Here is a 17,036-nt window from a genome sequence, read left to right on the forward strand (position 1 = left end):
AGGTGTGGGGGTATTTCCCTCACAGGATCCTGTTCAGCCCAGAATGCCTCCTTGGATTTACAATGAGAGTTTGGTTCCAGGTAAAAAGCTTTTTTGCCCAAGATTCCTATCTGGATACTTTACTTCAAATGTTGTAGTGTAGTTGTAAATGTTTACTATTGTGGCTACAGAATATGCAGAAGAAATTATAACTTTATTTTTTCTGAAAGAGTACAGAAAATTAAATACAGCTAGTGTTTATGACTGCCTCATATATGAAATAACTATATAAATGAAGGAAAAATGTTTTGCTCTAATGTTTTAATGACCATCATATAACTTTTATTTCTAAAAGTTTGTCTTAAATTTACTATTTTAAAAGACACTATCAAAATATAGCATCACCAACTCAGTGGACATGAATTAGAGCAAACTCAGAGAGATAGTGAAGAACAGGGAATCCTGGCGCGCTGCAGTCCACGAGGTCGCAAAAATTGGACGCGACTTAGCAACTGAAGCTTTTAAACACACACGTAATTTCCTAGCCAAAATATGTGTTCTTGGACTTCCCTGGTGGTCCAGTAGTTAAGAATCGCCTGCCAATGCAGGGGACATGGGTTCCATGCCTGGTCTGGGAGGATCCCACATGCCACAGAGCAGCTAAGCCCATGAGCCACAACTGCTGAAGCCCGCGTGCACTGGATCCCATGCTCCGCAGCAAAAGAAGCCACTGCAGTAAGAAGCCCGCATGCAGGAGTGAAGACCCAGCACAGCCAAATAAATAAATACAAACTTAAAAAACATATGTTCGTACGGTACGCCTACTAACCTTTAATCCCTATGTAATGCTAGATGTAAAATTTCTTTTTAAACATTTTTCTCTGTCTACCTTAAACCTACTTTCGTCCATCAACTCCTCTAACTAGGGTCACCAGATTCAGCAAATCCGCATACAGAACATCCAGTTAAATTTGAATTTTATATGAACAGCAAATAATTATTTAGAATAAGTATACCCCATGCAATATTGGCATCCTGTATTTTATTCAGCAACCCTATCCCTAACAGCTTTTCCCACTTTGTCTTTTGGAAAGTCCATTTTATTGTCAAAGACTCCCCAGTGAACCCTTCCTTTTTTTCAAACACTTGTTCTCCTCTCTCACTTCAACTGTAACTGTGTCTTCCTCTGAAGGCTCTGTTCCCAAACACCCTACCCAATGATGTTTTCTCTAATAGCCTCTGCTTCACTGGGACAAGACAAAGGTGATATGGGTATACTTTGTGCTTCCCACTGCTATTAATATTTGCAGATTAGTTCCACCATCATTACTTTACAACTTCTTTTTTAAAATCCAAAGCATCTGCTCATACCACCTCTGTCTTACTGCTGTTACTGTCTCCCAGTGAGAAGACTCCCTCTTACCTTTAACCCAAAATCTTCATCTGTAGAACCAAGCTCCAGCCTCTTTTCTAAGCTCCAGACTCTAATTGTCTGCTGGACATTTCCACTTGAATATCTTTATAGCAACTCAAACCCTTGATGTGGCTTCAGTTCTGTAAAAGCAGTTTGACTTAGGATTATTCATGTATAAGCATCAATGACAACAAAAAAGGTGAATCATTTGTAATATGTTTACATTTGTTATCTGGTCTTTCCTTTAATAGATGCCTATAAGAAAATTTTAGAAACCACAATGACTCCAACTGGAATAGACACTGCTAAACTTTATCCCATCCTGATGTCATCTGGGCTTCCCAGGGAAACTCTTGGACAGATATGGGCCTTAGCTAATCGAACCACACCTGGAAAACTGACTAAAGAAGAACTTTATACCGTTCTTGCCATGATAGCAGTAACACAGGTAGACATTCTTTTGAAGGTTAGGTTTATATTTTCAATATAAACTGAGAGAATATGAATCCTTTTTCCTACAACTTATAGAACTCTTTGAACATTAAAATTTAGGTTATTTTCAGGATAGAGTTCTTCAGAATGTACTGTTTATATGATATGCATGCTAGCACAATACTCTTTTATTTAAAGGCTTTAATATATTAACATTCTCTGACCTATCTGTAATCCTTTTGAGCTTGAAAGTTAGTAATAGATGAAGTTTCTCTGTCCTTTGAAGTCCTTGTCTAAAATTCCTTAGATAAAGTGTACTCGGTCTGGCAGCAGTTTTTCTCATATTACAAAATCATTGTAAAGGATTTGATTACAGTGAATTAACCAAACTTGTCAGAGAGTGAAAATGTCATATTGAGTGTGTGTTGGCCATTTCTTTGCTACATATTAGATTTACATTAACCTTATAACTTACTTTCTGATGTCAAATTCCTGAGTCCTGGGAGAGTCAGAGAGAAAACCCCAGGGCTGCAGATTTTACATTTAGGTCTCTGTGTCAGATGTGGGCTGTATGTGGTTTGCCGTTTCCTAAAATGTCCCCGTTTTCCTCATGTTCTGTGTAGAGGGGTGTTCCTGCCATGAGTCCCGATGCTTTGAATCAGTTTCCAGCGGCTCCTGTTCCAACGTTAAGTGGCTTTCCTGTGACTTTGCCAGCTGCTGTGAGTCAGCCCACGGGGATGCCCTCAGGCCCTGCAGGCTCCATGCCCCTCACCCTCGGGCAGCCAGTCATGGGCATTAACCTTGTTGGGCCAGTCGGGGGAGCTGCAGCCCAGACTTCCAGCGGCTTCATGTCAGCTTACCCTGCAAATCAGGTAGATGAAGAGGCTGTGTGTATTCCAAATTATCTCTGAAAGTGAATCCGAGCAAGTGTTTTTTCCAAGAAATGTAGTAAAGATTGCTGGATTATGATGGACACTGGCAGTGGAAATTAAGCAGTGTTAAATGGCACCCCACTCCAGTGTTCTTGCCTGGAGAATCCCAGGGATGGCGGAGCCTGGTGAGCTGCCGTCTATGGGGTCGCGAAGAGTCGGACACAACTGAAGCGACTTAGCAGCAGCAGCAGCAGCAAAACAGTACAACGTTGAATTTTTCATTATTTAAAAAGCAAAAGAATTTCTGAAGCCTTCAGATACTTGAATTTTGGCTAAAAATGTGTAGTTCTTTATCATATGTATTTTAAACGTCAAGTTTAATAAAGCTAGTTAAATCCTTAAGCTGTTTCTTTTGAAAAAGCTGCTAAGCCTAATTAAGATGTTTCCTTTTATTTTTCATTTCTCAGTTTAGCAAAAAAAAAATTTTAAACATATATTTAGTGTTAGTAAAAATGTGGGGAAAGGATTTTTTGGTACAGCCTTTTTGGAAGGCACATTTGGCAATAGCTATCAAAATTCTAAATATTCGAGTCTTCTTACCCAGCAGTCATGCTTTTAGGAGTCCATCTCACAGAGCTAGTAACTCCAATGAGCAAAAATATACAAGAATATTTGTTGTAGTGTTGTTAGAGTGAAAATTAGGAATAGCTGCATATCTATCAACCAGAAGAAAAATGTTAAATAAGCTTTGGTTTATCTATACAGTGGCAAACTATTGGATTATTCAGATGAATGTGGTGGATGCACATGTACTGCATGAAAAAGATGTCCATGTTGAATAATTTCATTTAAGTGCAAAACAATATAGTACAAGCTTGTTTTTCAATAAAACAAACGAACTGTTAACAGTGTTCACTTCCTAGAGCATGGGATTACGAGTGTTCACAGTTTATACATATATGTGATAGATTAAAACAAGTTTGTGTCACTTGTCATATACAAACAATATATGTTTCATAAAGATGGCAGTTTCTCAATCTATTAAATGTGATTCAGCTATTTAAAAATTATATAAATTAAGTTAAACCAGTCTTTTACCATTTTTACAAGAGTATTTACAAGTACTAAGCAGCATTCTTGCCTTAAGCGGTTGAGCTGATGTTATGTCTAAAGGGTGTTCTCCTAAAATTAGGTATTTGTACTGAAATGGGAACATTTTAAAAGGTTGTCTTTGAGGTTGATGGTTAAAGATTTGTTATTTAGCTTTTTATTATTGGATGTTTTCTGTTTCAATGTCTTCTGTAAACCTAGGTGGTCAAACCAGAAGATGACGACTTCCAGGATTTTCAAGATGCTTCCAAGTCAGGGTCACTTGATGACTCATTCAGTGATTTCCAAGAGTTGCCGGCTTCTTCAAAATCAAATAATTCTCAGCATGGAAACAGGTAGAAAAGAGTTGCATATCGTTAATATAGTATTTAATAATTGAGAAAGAGACAGTTCACGATAAGAAGCCTAAATATAAGAGAATTAAGACTCCTTACTCTCATGATTTCTAGATGATTCCCACTGTATTCATATTTTTATTCTCCAAGCTTCTTTCCCCTTTGTCCACCTTAAACTTCAGTTTCTACCATTCCTCCCAGTATACACCTACTTGACAATATTTCTTTCTGCTTGTGCTAAACCTGATTTATTACAACTGAGTGTATTTGTGGCAAGGATGACTTCATATTCTTATATTAGATTCAGGTCTTCAACTGCTGAAAAGCTTTATAGACAGGGGTACATATTTTAACATGTTGCAATATAGTATATATTATTGCTAATCTATACTATATACTAATATATTATTGTATACTATCTGCAGAAATCATTTAGAAATTGAAATGCATATATGTTTCAAATTGAAATATGAAGTATGAATAGACATGAAATATAAAAATTCATGTCTCTCTTACGTTTAAGTTGAAATCGGTGACTTTTAGGCCTTGAGGTTTGCGTTTGTGTGAAAATGTTAGTCACTCAGTTGTGTCTGACTCTTTGTGACCCCATAGACTGTAGCCCGCCAGGCTCCTGTGTCCTTGGGATTCTCCTGGCAAGAATACTGGAGTGGGTAGCCATTTGCTTCTCCAGTGGATCTTTCTGACCCAGGGATCGAATCCAGGTCTCCTGCCTTGTAGGCAGATTCTTTACCATCTGAGCCACAGTTGCGTAAATGTTTTTCTAATGTTTTATGTACTAGCTTAACTTTTAGGTACAGTAACTGATTCAGGATGTGGTCAACACCTTTCCATCTTTTTTTTAAGACTTTTTTTGTTTGTTTGTTATGGACCATTCTTAAAATCTTCATTACATTAAGAATCCGCCTGCCAATGCAGAGGACATGGGTTCAATCCCTAGTCAGGAAACTAAGATCCTAGATGTCTCTGGGCAACTAAGCCCATGCATCAAAACTACTGAAGTCCATGCGCCCAAGAGCCCATGCTCCACAACAAGAGAAGCCACTACAACGAGACTTACAACATTGCTGTAAGTCAATTGCTTACAACATTGCTTCTGTTTTATGCCTTGGTTTTTTGGCCACAAGGCATGTAGGGTCTTGGCTCCCCGACCAGGGATTGAACCCCACCTCCTGCATTGGAGGTTAAAGTCTTAACCACTGACAGGCCAAGGAAGTCCCTCTGTTATTTTTAAAAAATTTATTTACTTATTTTTGGCTGTGCTGGGTCTTCATTGCTTCATGCAGGCTTTCTCTAGTTGCAGTGCTTGAGATTCTTGTTGTAGTCGCTTCTCTTGTTGTGGAGCACGGGCTCTTGGGCGCATGGACTTCAGTAGTTTTGATGCGTGGGCTTAGTTGCCCAGAGACATATAGGATCTTAGTTTCCTGACTAGGGATCGAACCCATGTCCTCTGCATTGGCAGGCGGATTCTTAACCACTGGACTACCAGGGAAATCCCTCCTTCATTTTTTAAAAGTATTCATTAATAAATACTTCTTCCACCAAGTAAAGCATATAAGGCTTTGAGTAAGCAGTGTGAATTTCTTTGGTTGTTTTGGGAACTTGTTTTTGTCAGGATACATATTCCATTTCTCTTATATTCCTGTTTGTGCAACTTCACTTATCTTTTCTGTTTTAACCAATTATCTCTTAGCACTTCCTGCAGACACTATAAGAACAACTTAGGGATAGACATAGGGAAAGAATTATTTTCTTAATTTTAAGACTACATCAAACACTTGTAAATGACACATAGAAGAGACATATGAGGGATGTGACTGTAAAGTACTGGGAGTTCAAGCCACACATGTATTATTAATGTGGTAAACACATAATCCTTCTTTCTCAGGTCTCTTCCTGTGCACAAATTGATATATATATATATATTATTATTATTATTTTAATATGTATGTATTTGGTTCTGCCAGATCTTAGTTGTGACACGTGGAATCTTTAGTCGTGAGTTGTGGGATCTAGTTCCCTGACCAGGGATTGAACCTGGGCCCTCTGCATTGGGAACGTGGAGTCCTAGCCACTGGACCACTAGGGAAATCCCACATATTGATCTGTTCTGCTCTTGTCTAGAACATGTCTGAATACCCAAGGCATCTCAAATTACCTGCATAAAATGATTCATTATTTTCCTGCTAAAGCTAAATAAAAATTTGTTAAATCACATATCCAGTCACCTAATCAGAAATGTGTTGTTTTTGACCCCCTCCTCGCTCCTGCTTGGTGTGGGAAAAGGCCCTGTGTGATCTGGCTTCTGCCAGCCCTCTTGACTGTTGCCATTTCCCCACAGCTTATCTCCAGCCACACCTAAACCGCCAGACTGACCATGCTCTCTCAAGCTTCTGGCTTTCTACATCCCATTTTCTTCCATCTGAAGCTCTCTCTAAAGTTAATTCTAGTTCCATGTCAAAAATTGATTTAATGCAGGAAGGTTTTACTAACCCTTCTCCATCAGTCCCTACCTCCAAGATGAGTTCAGGGCGTCTCCTTCTCTACTGCCCTGGCAGCTTGTGAATATCTGTGCCCTAACTGCCATGACTGGTTTACCTGATTGTTCCCCCTCCCTCCGCTGTAGGTAACTGACGACAGGATTTCATGTGTCTATATATATTACTTAGCCCACAATATATAGTTCATAAAGGTTTGTTGGATGAATATATTGTAGTATGAAGGTTACAAACTGAATTTATCAAATTGATGATTCATTCCTCTGGGAGAAAACTCTTCAGCAGATGAAATTGAAATTTGAGCATAGACAGTTTTAAGGTGGTGGCCTGACTTGAACTGTTTAATAGGGTATTAGCAATTTTGTGTGGCATTATCTCCACATAAATAGTTTACTTTCATGTATAGCCATACTTTGCAGGTTTTTCTTCTTCAGTTCTGGCTTGACTGCTACTATGGTTTCCTTGCATGAAAACATTTGTTCATGTCTAAGAATTCACACTCAGTGTTTGTTTATTCATTCAGACACATTTACATAGCATCTGCTGTGCGCCAGACATTGGGATAGTCACTGGAAATAAAATACAAAAGCAAAAGGCACAGTTCCTGCTCTAAAGATGCTTAGCTTTATCTGAGTATTTATATTGTCTAATAAAACTCTCTTAGAATTGCTCCTTCAGTCATGTGTATGTTCATGTGTAATGAATTCCCTATGTTAACGATGATCGATATTCCATATTGTGAATTATTTGAAAAGGATATTTGTTAAGTCATGATATAAATAGTTAAGCCTAGGTAAGACCACTTTGGGCAGCATTTATAACCAAAAAATAGGCATTGTTTGAGAAGATGAAAAGGCAAATAAAGTGTTAGAAATAGGCTGGAGCGGAGAGTATCGTTTGTAGGGAAAAATGACGTTAAGAGCAGGCACTGGTTATGGACTGCCTTATGATTTGTGACATAATCTGTAAAGCGTTTTAGAAATAAGTGGCATGGTGAAAGTGATTCTTGCTACTGTATATGGGATAAATGCAGCTTCCATGGTAATCCTGTTGTGAGATGATGAGATGCTCTCAGTTTAGAGTGACAGGTACTGAGAAGGGTTTATCTGAGAAATTGGTTGGACTCAGTGTTGAACTGGATGTCAGAGTCCTGGAGAGCTGGCACGAAAGGGCATCTGGAAGGGAGCAACATCATTCATTTATCCATTTGGAAAATACTTGCTGTGTGCCAGGCACTGGGGAACTGCATATAGTAAAACAAAGCAGACATGGGGTGCTGATGCTAGAATAGTTCAAAAGGATTAAAGCACATGGGGGTTTTGAGTTGGCTTATTTTCTTTTGCTTTTTAATTTTTATTTATTTTTAAAATTTATATATTTTTGGCTGTGCTGGGTCTCGGTTGCTGTGCATGACCTTCTCTGTGGTGCGTGGGGTCTACTCTCTAGGTTCGGGGTGCAGCCTTCTTACTGCTGTGGCTTCTCTTGTTGCAGAGCGTGGAGTCAGTAATTGTGGTGCACGGGCTTAGTTGCCTGATGGCATGTGGGTCCTCCCGGATCAGGGAATGAACCCCTGTCCCCTTCATTGGTAGGGGCAGGCAGATTCTTAACCCCTGGACCACCAGGGAAGTCCTTCTTTTGCTTTTGAAATGGATTTATTTAGCAGGGTGAGCAACTAGGTAAAATCATCTACCACAGCCGCATGGAGTAACTGTAAAACCTAAATGATAACTAGAGAAAAAGAAGAAAACAGTTTTTGGTGACTAAATCATTTAAGTCTCATCTTTCAATAGAATGCAGGTTCTTAAATTTTAAAACGATATGCCCCTCTCACTGAGTGCCTTTCATTAGTATTAAACAATCGTAATAACCATTTCCATGTTTGGAACATGAAACATGTTACATGACTGGCATAAACACTTTCATAATGATTACAGTTTTATTTAGTAATTGCTTCAAGGTTAGAACTGAAATTATTTCTTTTTAATATGTGTAAAATTACAATCTGAGTCATAGCTTTTTTTTGCTTCCTTACCCTGAAGAGCCTCTATTTTTTCCCACTTCTGAAAATAATTTTTAAATTAATGATATTCAAATAAATATCACATTTAGTAGATTTTACAATAGACTTTAAAAGCCCAGAGCTAACACTCGCAAATCATGAAAAATCACTCAACTCTGTGGTTTTTTTCCTGAGACATTGATTACCTTTATTCCTGTGCAGCATTCTGTTCAATGAGTTGTCGTTTAATTATTTATGGAATTGTTAAAAACCCACCTATTCTGTATAAACAGTGACCTATTCGGCCAGATCAAATGTGTAGCCGGTGTCTGGTAGTGGAGTGAAGTGCCGGTATTTGGAAGCACTAACTCCTCCAGCACTGTGGGTGCCCGTTAGCACGCATGTGTATGAGCTGGGTTTTTACCTTGCTTGTAGGCCACTGATAAGAAGATTTAAATGACTGTGGAAAGATTTTTGCTCCAGGACAAAGAGCTCAATAGAAATCCATTTATATAACTTACCGTGTGTGGTGGTATTGAATGACACAAAATAGTAGTGGAATGTAGTCATTCATATGTAAAGGTGGTTCTTCCAGGGAGCTGCCAGGGTCTGATAAGAAAAAAAAAAAGGCAAAGCTTTTGTAGTTTGTGTTTAAGCCATCCAAGAATTACCCACACAGATACTACTCATTACACTGTTTTTCCATTCAGCAGGGAAATGTGTCCACAGGAAAAAGTATCTTTATCTAATTTTGAAGTGATTGTTGTTTTGCTGCAAAGATAGCTTCCGCAACTTCTTGATGTGATCCTTGTAATAAAGCAGAGTGAATGTATTAACTCTTACTGCTACTTATCATAGGTGGGAACTCCTGCCAGTAAGCGGTGTAGTATGATCAGGAGGGACAGTTTGCATCTTGGTTGAACAGCATTGCAGAAATAGATTTTTATCTAAACTATTCCGCCTCTGCATTCTGAACCCATTTGAGAGAATAATTTACATGAAGCTTAACATAATTTAAAATACTGGGTTTACGTACTTGGAGCAGTTCACTTTCACAGATTTATGTGTTTATGACTTTCACAGATTTAAATATAAAACTGCAGGTGGTCGTTGTTCTGTAATAATTATTTCTAATGCCATTCCAGTGGGTCTTTTTCTTTAATTAATTAATTTATTTTTTGGCTATGCTGGGTCTTCCTTGCTGCACGTGGGCTTTCTCTAGTAGCGGAGAGCAGAGGTGACCCTTGGTCGCAGCGCACGGGCTTCTCGCCGCGGTGGCTTCTCTCGGTGCAGAGAACAGGCTCTAGGAGTGCGGGCTTCAGGAGTTGTGGCACACAAGCTTTGCTGCCCTGTGGCATGTATGGAACCCATGTCCCCTGCATGGGCAGGCAGATTCTTAATCACTGGACCACCAGAAAATCCCACTCCAGTGGTTTTTATGGCTTTAAAAGATGATTTAGATGGTCAGCATGGATCTGACCCCTCTTCACATAATCAAGGAAAGAATTACTGCTTAAATGTTGTTTCAGTCTATTTTTTTCAAGGAAAAAAAATGTCTTTGGTCACATGTGGTGTACATATATAGTTTCTTTAAAGCAGGGAGCCACGAGTTTTTACTAGGTATCTGTGTGCCATTTTAATTCTAAGCTCTTCCTTGATGACATGGTAGGGAGACAATGTTCTGGTCATTAAGAAATATTTCTTTTTCCCTTTTAGTGCCCCTTCTTTGTTGATGCCTCTTCCTGGAACTAAAGCATCAGCTTCAACAGATAAATATGCTGTGTTTAAAGGAATTGCAACTGACAAGCCCTCTGAAAATACTGTTCCGTTTGGAGGTAAAAGCAGTTCATAAATTCATGAGCCTGTGAATGTAAATCTTGGTTTTTAGTGGTGACCTTTTATGGTAAATGTCCTTGAGTTGTGATCTCAAGGTTCCTAACCTTAATTGAGCTTCTGTCTTTTCATCATAGAGCCTGGTGATAAATATAGTGCTTTCAGAGAGCTCGAACAGACAGCAGAGAGTAAATCTTTGGGTGAGTTTTTGATTCCTTAAATGGATGAATTATTTCATTGTTTAATACGAGATTTTTACAACTCTTTCAGTAACATCCCAAACGTTCTTTTATATTTTACTGTTTGTGGCTGTGTTTTTGTTTTGTTTTGTGGCTCTGGAAATTACAAGGAAGTGAAATGTGGTTCAGTTATTGGAAATTATTTTCTAAAAATTGGGGCAGACCCCAAATTGATGCAATTTCCTTTGAAGACAGTGCATTCCCTTTCACCGGAAGCCTTCACGTCACCTTAGGCTCCTGTGGCCACTTTCAGTTATTTTAATGCTCAGTAAGACTTGGAGCTCTTGGCAGTGTGGCCATCTGTGGACTGTGCAAAAGGCAGCAGCAACCAGTCTGTATGCCTCAAGATTTTCAAAATTAGCTGTAATTTAATGAGAAGATTGAGGGGGGTTTGTGTGCCTATGTGGTTCCCATCTCTAATAGAAGGACTTAAATAGAGTGGAAGGGAATTTAGAGCGATAATTTGAGAGCTATATATGTGAAGACCAAAAGTTTTATTTGTGGCAAAATCCTGCTAAAAACCTCATGTGTAGGGTTTAGATAATCCATAGGTCAAATGACATCCTTTAAAACTTAACCAATGCATGCTGTGAAATTCGTGTCCTCTACTGAGGAGTTCTTCCTGTGGACAGTACCACATTCTACCTTTTTGTATTGGACACTCAAAGTTGGAACATCTTTCCACAGTCATTTGTTCCAACCTTCTCTCCAAGTTATGGGGTGGGTTCGGGAAGGTGAAGGGAAGTTACAGGAAGGGTAAGGCATACATGTGAAATTTAAACTATCAACAGAAAGTATTCTGCTTAAATGTCTCTAGAAATATTCAATATTTTACAGCTCTTAGGTTCTAGAACTGTTTCCTTGGGTTTCCGAGTAATGGTATAGAATGTAATAGCTCCGTGCTTGTATTAGGTAGGAGGAGGACAAAGACAAGCCCCAGAGGGCCTTAGGTTTGTTGGTTTGGCATTTGCGCCTGGTGTTGCTGTCATCAACTCGTGGGCCAAGGCTAGTCTGGAGTGAAGAGCGTGGGGTAATATCACGGTTCTTTCTGTGCTCTGGTGTTAGCGGCTGGGTGATATCTGTGTTGCTCCTGGGAAACGCTGTGGTGCCCCCACAGTGTAAGCAGTACAGCCGGGCCCTGCTTTCTCAGTGCCTTCCCGACAGAACCCCGGTCGTTGCTGTGGTCATGCTCTCATTCCAGTCTTACCTTTAAGCCTCTCCATGTAGCGATGCCAGCTTGTTCCTTTTGGGAGAATATATTTTAATTCTACTCTTGTTAAGAATACATTGGACTGCAAAAATTTGAAGTAAAATAGGAAGATGATTGTGTGACAATTAAACCTCCTTGAAGGCCATCTGACTCTCATGGAATAAAACTTTGTTGGCTTATAACACTTTTGCAGTTGACTGGGGCTCTCATGTTAAAGGCGAACTTTGTAGAAAACTGATAAGGTGGATTGATTTTTTAAAATATTTGATACAGAAGGTAATAACACAAAGGGTTAAAATATTATTGCCTTGCCTTGATAAAATATTATTAGTCAAGTAATCAGTTTTGTGTAGAATTTAGCAATTTTATTTCAGTAGTTCTTTGTCATTCGATTATATAAACACACACACAGAAAAGTTGGACTGGCTTCATTACTGTTACAGCAGAGGTGTAGTTTCTTAAGTCCGAATGATCAAGTTTAATAATGTTTCCTTTTTACTACCCCTATAGTTTAAACAATAAAGTAGATGCAGAAAATATACTGTGTAAAGAAGTGACACTTTTTGTTTAAGTTTTAGCAGAAAGTGATATCTTTTAAAATGTTTTTAGAGCCTAGAAAGTAGAGGTCAGGAAACTTAATGAGGATTCAGAAGTAGGACTGAAAAGGTAGCCACAAAGTCGTATGCTTTATGTACCTCCTGATAAGCAGGCGTCCAGTAACTGTGGCTAATTCATTTGCCCAAAAATCTCCTGTGTTTTTGAACATGTAAACCCACCCATTTTTATTTCTTTTTAACCCTTTCACCCAGCTTACATTTCTAGTGGAAACATTTACAATTCATCAGTAAGTTTAGTTTGCTGTGGTGATTTCTTTTACAAAATAACCAAGCAAAACTTGTCAATTTCACAAATATTTTAAAGCAGCACTTCAAAAATTTAGGCTATGACAAAATTGGCTGCTTGTTACCTTTTTATTTTACAGAAATAAATATCAGTGATATACTTGCCTAAAATTCTAGGGCAGTTTTTTAAGTTTTGTATCTGCTTCTCCTGTCAATTTGTGAAATTGACTTTAGTTTTATTAGTGGTATGTATGAAAACATAAACTATAGAAACTCTGAATGCTCTTCCTCTCTCTCTAAAATTTCCCTAGTAATAGTAAACAGATTTCTCTGTGTTGATAAATTATGCTGGTGGATTGGTTAAGTATCTCAGATTAGGAAGAAAAATAAGCTTCCATTATTTTCCATGCTTTTTTTCATGTGATATATCAAAGTATATATCATGTTACAAGCACAGAGTATTTAAAGCCTGTATTATTTTCATGATAATTTTCAGAATTATATTTTGATTTTACATACATTTTTCTAGTTTATATGCTTCTTTATCTCATTTTTAGGGAAAAATATAGTTTTAAAAAGTAGATGAGGAAATTAAAGCTTCTTGGGTTTTGGTTTATAACTCTCCAGAATGGCACTCGTATTTTTAAATAACAAGTGATGAGCTATATTTATAATTGGTTTACCTCTGGTTTTCATTACCTGGTATAACCTAGTGGATTTTATGGGAGACCTTCAGGTGTTATTAGAAAATGGAGATTGTTTGAACGTCCTAATGTCATGCCTGTGAGTGATTACATGCTCTGCTGTGCTTTCGTTGCTCAGTTGTGTCCGACTCTTCGTGATCCCATAGACTGTAGCCTGCTAGGCTCCTCTGTCCGTAGGATTTTTCAGGCAAGAATACTGGAGTGGGTTGCCATGCCCTCCTCCAGAGGATCTTCCCAACCCAGGGACTGAACCCAGGTCTCCTGCATTGCAGGCGGATTCTTTACTGTCTGAGCCACCAGGGAAGCCCGAGTGATAATGTGACTGTGATAATAAAGAATAGAAACCCTATTAAGAACCATGGCCCAGATTTTTTTTACCAGTATCTTAACTGCATCTGTTTAACTATTTCTGAGAAATACCTTAGTACCTATTTTCTCTAACTAAAAAAATAAATTCTGTCAGTACCTCTATCCCCAGAGGAGCCCAGTATAAAATAAAGTTTAAATCCAACCCTCGAAATTTTTAATAACAGAATTTGTGTTCAGATCCCTTTGAATTTTAATAGGAACAAAAGCTGATTGGTACCGTGAGATGGCTGACTTCAAGAAAAGCCCAAGTAGTCGTCGATTTTTTACTTTTTGTAAGATTCAGTTTGTTTGTCGCACAGCGTGGGGAGAAGCTATTAATACTTTATAATATGCCCTTAGCAAAAATGCTTTGCAAGTAAGTAGATGCCTTTTCAGAAATTTTCACCAAATTTCCTTCAAATTAATGCCTTTGTATACTTCAGCAAACCACATAGTATCTAACCATAAGCTTTAAGTGCCTAACTGAGCAGAGTCTTGTACATCCTAAATATTTGATGCAGGATTCTTTGTAATATTTCATAGGTACCGTGATTTTTTTTCCCCTGATTGATCACTGTGTAATCACATTTTATCACTGTAAAAATCACAGTTTATCGTTAAAGGGCCACGATTTTAATACGCCTCTCTTCGGGTACCTCCAGCGCCCATTTCTCATTCTCCTGGAGGCTTGGCTGGGTAGCCACAGTGAGGAAACATCCTGAGAGCAATGCTTCCGGCCAGTTGAGGGCGCTGGTACAGACCTACCACACTGAAATGAGAAAATGAAAATGATGTGTGTGTTCGGTTTGATTTTCGTTTATTTCCCTGTCACTAGCCTTCAGTGTGGAAACAAAAGGGGTACACGGTGTAGGGTATTATCAAACTAGTGGTTAGATAATGTGGCGCCCGTGGGGCAAACGTCTGTAATATGCTTGTTCTGTAACGTGCTTTGCATCATGTGCCTTTCAGCTTGGCATTCTTCTGTATTTGGTTGTGTTTTTTCTTTCAGGAGAAAACTTTGCGGAATTCAGGTCTGCAGGGACCGACGATGGCTTCACTGATTTTAAAACCGCCGATAGTATCTCACCACTAGAGCCACCAGCAAAAGACAAACCTTTTCCAGCCACCTTCCCCTCAGGAGCTACCCAACAGAAACCACAAACACAAGTGAAAAATCCTCTGAACTTAGCAGACCTAGATATGTTTTCCTCAGTTACTTGCAGCAACGAGAAACCATTGTCCTTTTCAGCTGCATTCAGCGTATCAAAATCCGTTTCCACCCGACCCCAGCCAGCAGGGTCTGCGGCACCCAGTTCAACATTGGTGTCAACTAAGACTGCTAGTTTGGCTGATGATTTTGGAGAATTCAACCTTTTCGGGGAATATTCTAGTCCAGCCTCTGTCGGGGAACAGGATGACTTTGCAGATTTTATGGCTTTCAGTAATAGTTCTGTTTCGTCAGAGCAAAAGGCAGATGACAAATATGAGGCCCTTAAAGAGGAAGCTAGTCCTGGTCCTCTAACCAGCAGCACAGGCATCGCAGGGAAGAGTGGACAAAACTCTGCTGCTACGTCCACGAAATATGACGTCTTCAAACAGCTCTCTCTCGAGGGATCTGGACTAGGTGGTGAAGAGCTGAAAGACAGCACTTCTTCGGGCAAGAGCGATGATGATTTTGCTGACTTCCACTCCAGTAAATTTTCCTCCGTGAACTCGGACAAATCCCTGGGAGAGAAAGCGGTGGCTTTCAGACACACCAAAGAAGACTCTGCTTCGGTGAAGTCCCTTGATCTCCCTTCCCTCGGGGGCAGCAGTGTCGGCAAGGAGGACTCGGAAGACGCGCTCTCTGTTCAGTTTGACATGAAACTGGCTGATGTGGGAGGCGAGCTTAAGCATGTCATGTCTGATAGCTCTTTGGATTTACCGACAGTTAGCGGCCAGCATCCTCCTGCCGCAGGTGAGGAATTGGTGAGATTACTCTGGTGATGGTGACGCAGATGTCAGAGGTGGTTCTGTGGGTGTTCATTTACAGAAGAGGAAGGCTCTGGCTCTTAACCTTCATGAATGTCTGATAATTAACCTCTTCATTGCCAGTCCCCTTAAAGCAGTGTTGCTTTTGATTCTCTGGCTACTCGGATATGTGGTAACTGTGAATACAGTGAAACTTGGATAGCTAAAATAGTTTGACGTTTGAAACCTGACACCAGCTTGGTGTTCGAGGCACATCAAAATCCACTGCTAAACGAGCCACACGTTGCCAGAAATTTTATAAAGACGTTTGCGGTGTCAGTAACGTCCCTCTGTTTCTGTGAGTGAGGTCAGTGTTTCCTCCTTTTTTCTTCTCCGGGGTATGTTTGTCAGCTGGCCACAGAGGATTCTTTTTGGTTTGCAGAAAGCAACTCGTGTTAGGCCAAGTAAGTAAGAGTGTCTAGCCAGAGGTACTGCAGTTTGCCGGATCCCTAAGAGAAGCAGAGGGCAAGAGCTTGTGTGTGGGTACCTGGCGTGCCAGGGCCTGGCAAGGAGAAGGGCACCAGTGGTTAGTGGAATTCAGGTAAGCTTTTCAGTGCTAACGCTACGACTAGAAGTATTAAATCGTAACAGATCTGTAGACGGTAGGATAGGGTAACTACTAACTTCCTCAGAAAACGTTCGAGAAATCTTAGAAGGGAACCCTGTTTAAATTCCATGTGGATTTACATGTAGCAGTTGATTCTCTATTCCAACTTCTGTCAGAAAAACTAGATTCCCAAGTGTCTGAGTCTTTATTTTGTTTCATTCTTTGATATATATATATAGAAATACACCTATTTTGTGGCCTTTAATAATGAGAAATATCTCAGCATTACTGTATTATTCCAGAAAAATGCATACATGTGTGAAGGGTTCATTGTTGTTTAACCAGAGAGACACACAATACACTCCCAAGTTTACAGATGGAGGCAGAAGTTGTAAAGTCTGACGGCTTTTGCATACATCAAATTGGTCAAGTCAGAAAACAAAATTACATCCGTCCTTTGGCTGTTGAGATGTTGGAAATGGTCTTAAACAGGGTGCTGAATCGGGAGCAAGGTATTGGAGGAGTGCTGTGTTCCACGGGCTCTTTGCTAAGGCCTTTGCCTAGTGCAGTGGGCTGTCTGCAGGGCAACTTGTGCCCCTGCCTGTCTACTTCTTTTTTTAATGTACTTTTCTTCAGATGTTTTTCT

The 17,036-nt window shown here is 39.4% G+C and overlaps 1 protein-coding gene across 19 annotated transcripts in view; it reads left to right on the plus strand.

Moving 5' to 3' along the window:
• The window catches only part of SYNRG (synergin gamma), an 86,578-nt gene that overhangs the window by 35,057 nt on the left and 34,485 nt on the right, over window positions 1–17,036 (plus strand). For 18 of the 19 annotated variants that reach the window (XM_044939566.2, XM_044939562.2, XM_044939563.2 and 15 more), the window contains 7 exons: window positions 3–80; window positions 1,645–1,841; window positions 2,449–2,697; window positions 4,009–4,142; window positions 10,374–10,492; window positions 10,628–10,690; window positions 14,843–15,790. In XM_044939566.2, coding sequence (XP_044795501.1) covers window positions 3–80; window positions 1,645–1,841; window positions 2,449–2,697; window positions 4,009–4,142; window positions 10,374–10,492; window positions 10,628–10,690; window positions 14,843–15,790 — 1,788 coding nt within the window. The remainder of the gene's footprint in view (window positions 1–2; window positions 81–1,644; window positions 1,842–2,448; window positions 2,698–4,008; window positions 4,143–10,373; window positions 10,493–10,627; window positions 10,691–14,842; window positions 15,791–17,036) is intronic. The other variant, XM_044939571.2, reaches the window with a different exon arrangement.

The sequence above is a fragment of the Bubalus bubalis genome, chromosome 3 (assembly GCF_019923935.1).
Source record: "Bubalus bubalis isolate 160015118507 breed Murrah chromosome 3, NDDB_SH_1, whole genome shotgun sequence".
NCBI lineage: Eukaryota > Metazoa > Chordata > Mammalia > Artiodactyla > Bovidae > Bubalus > Bubalus bubalis.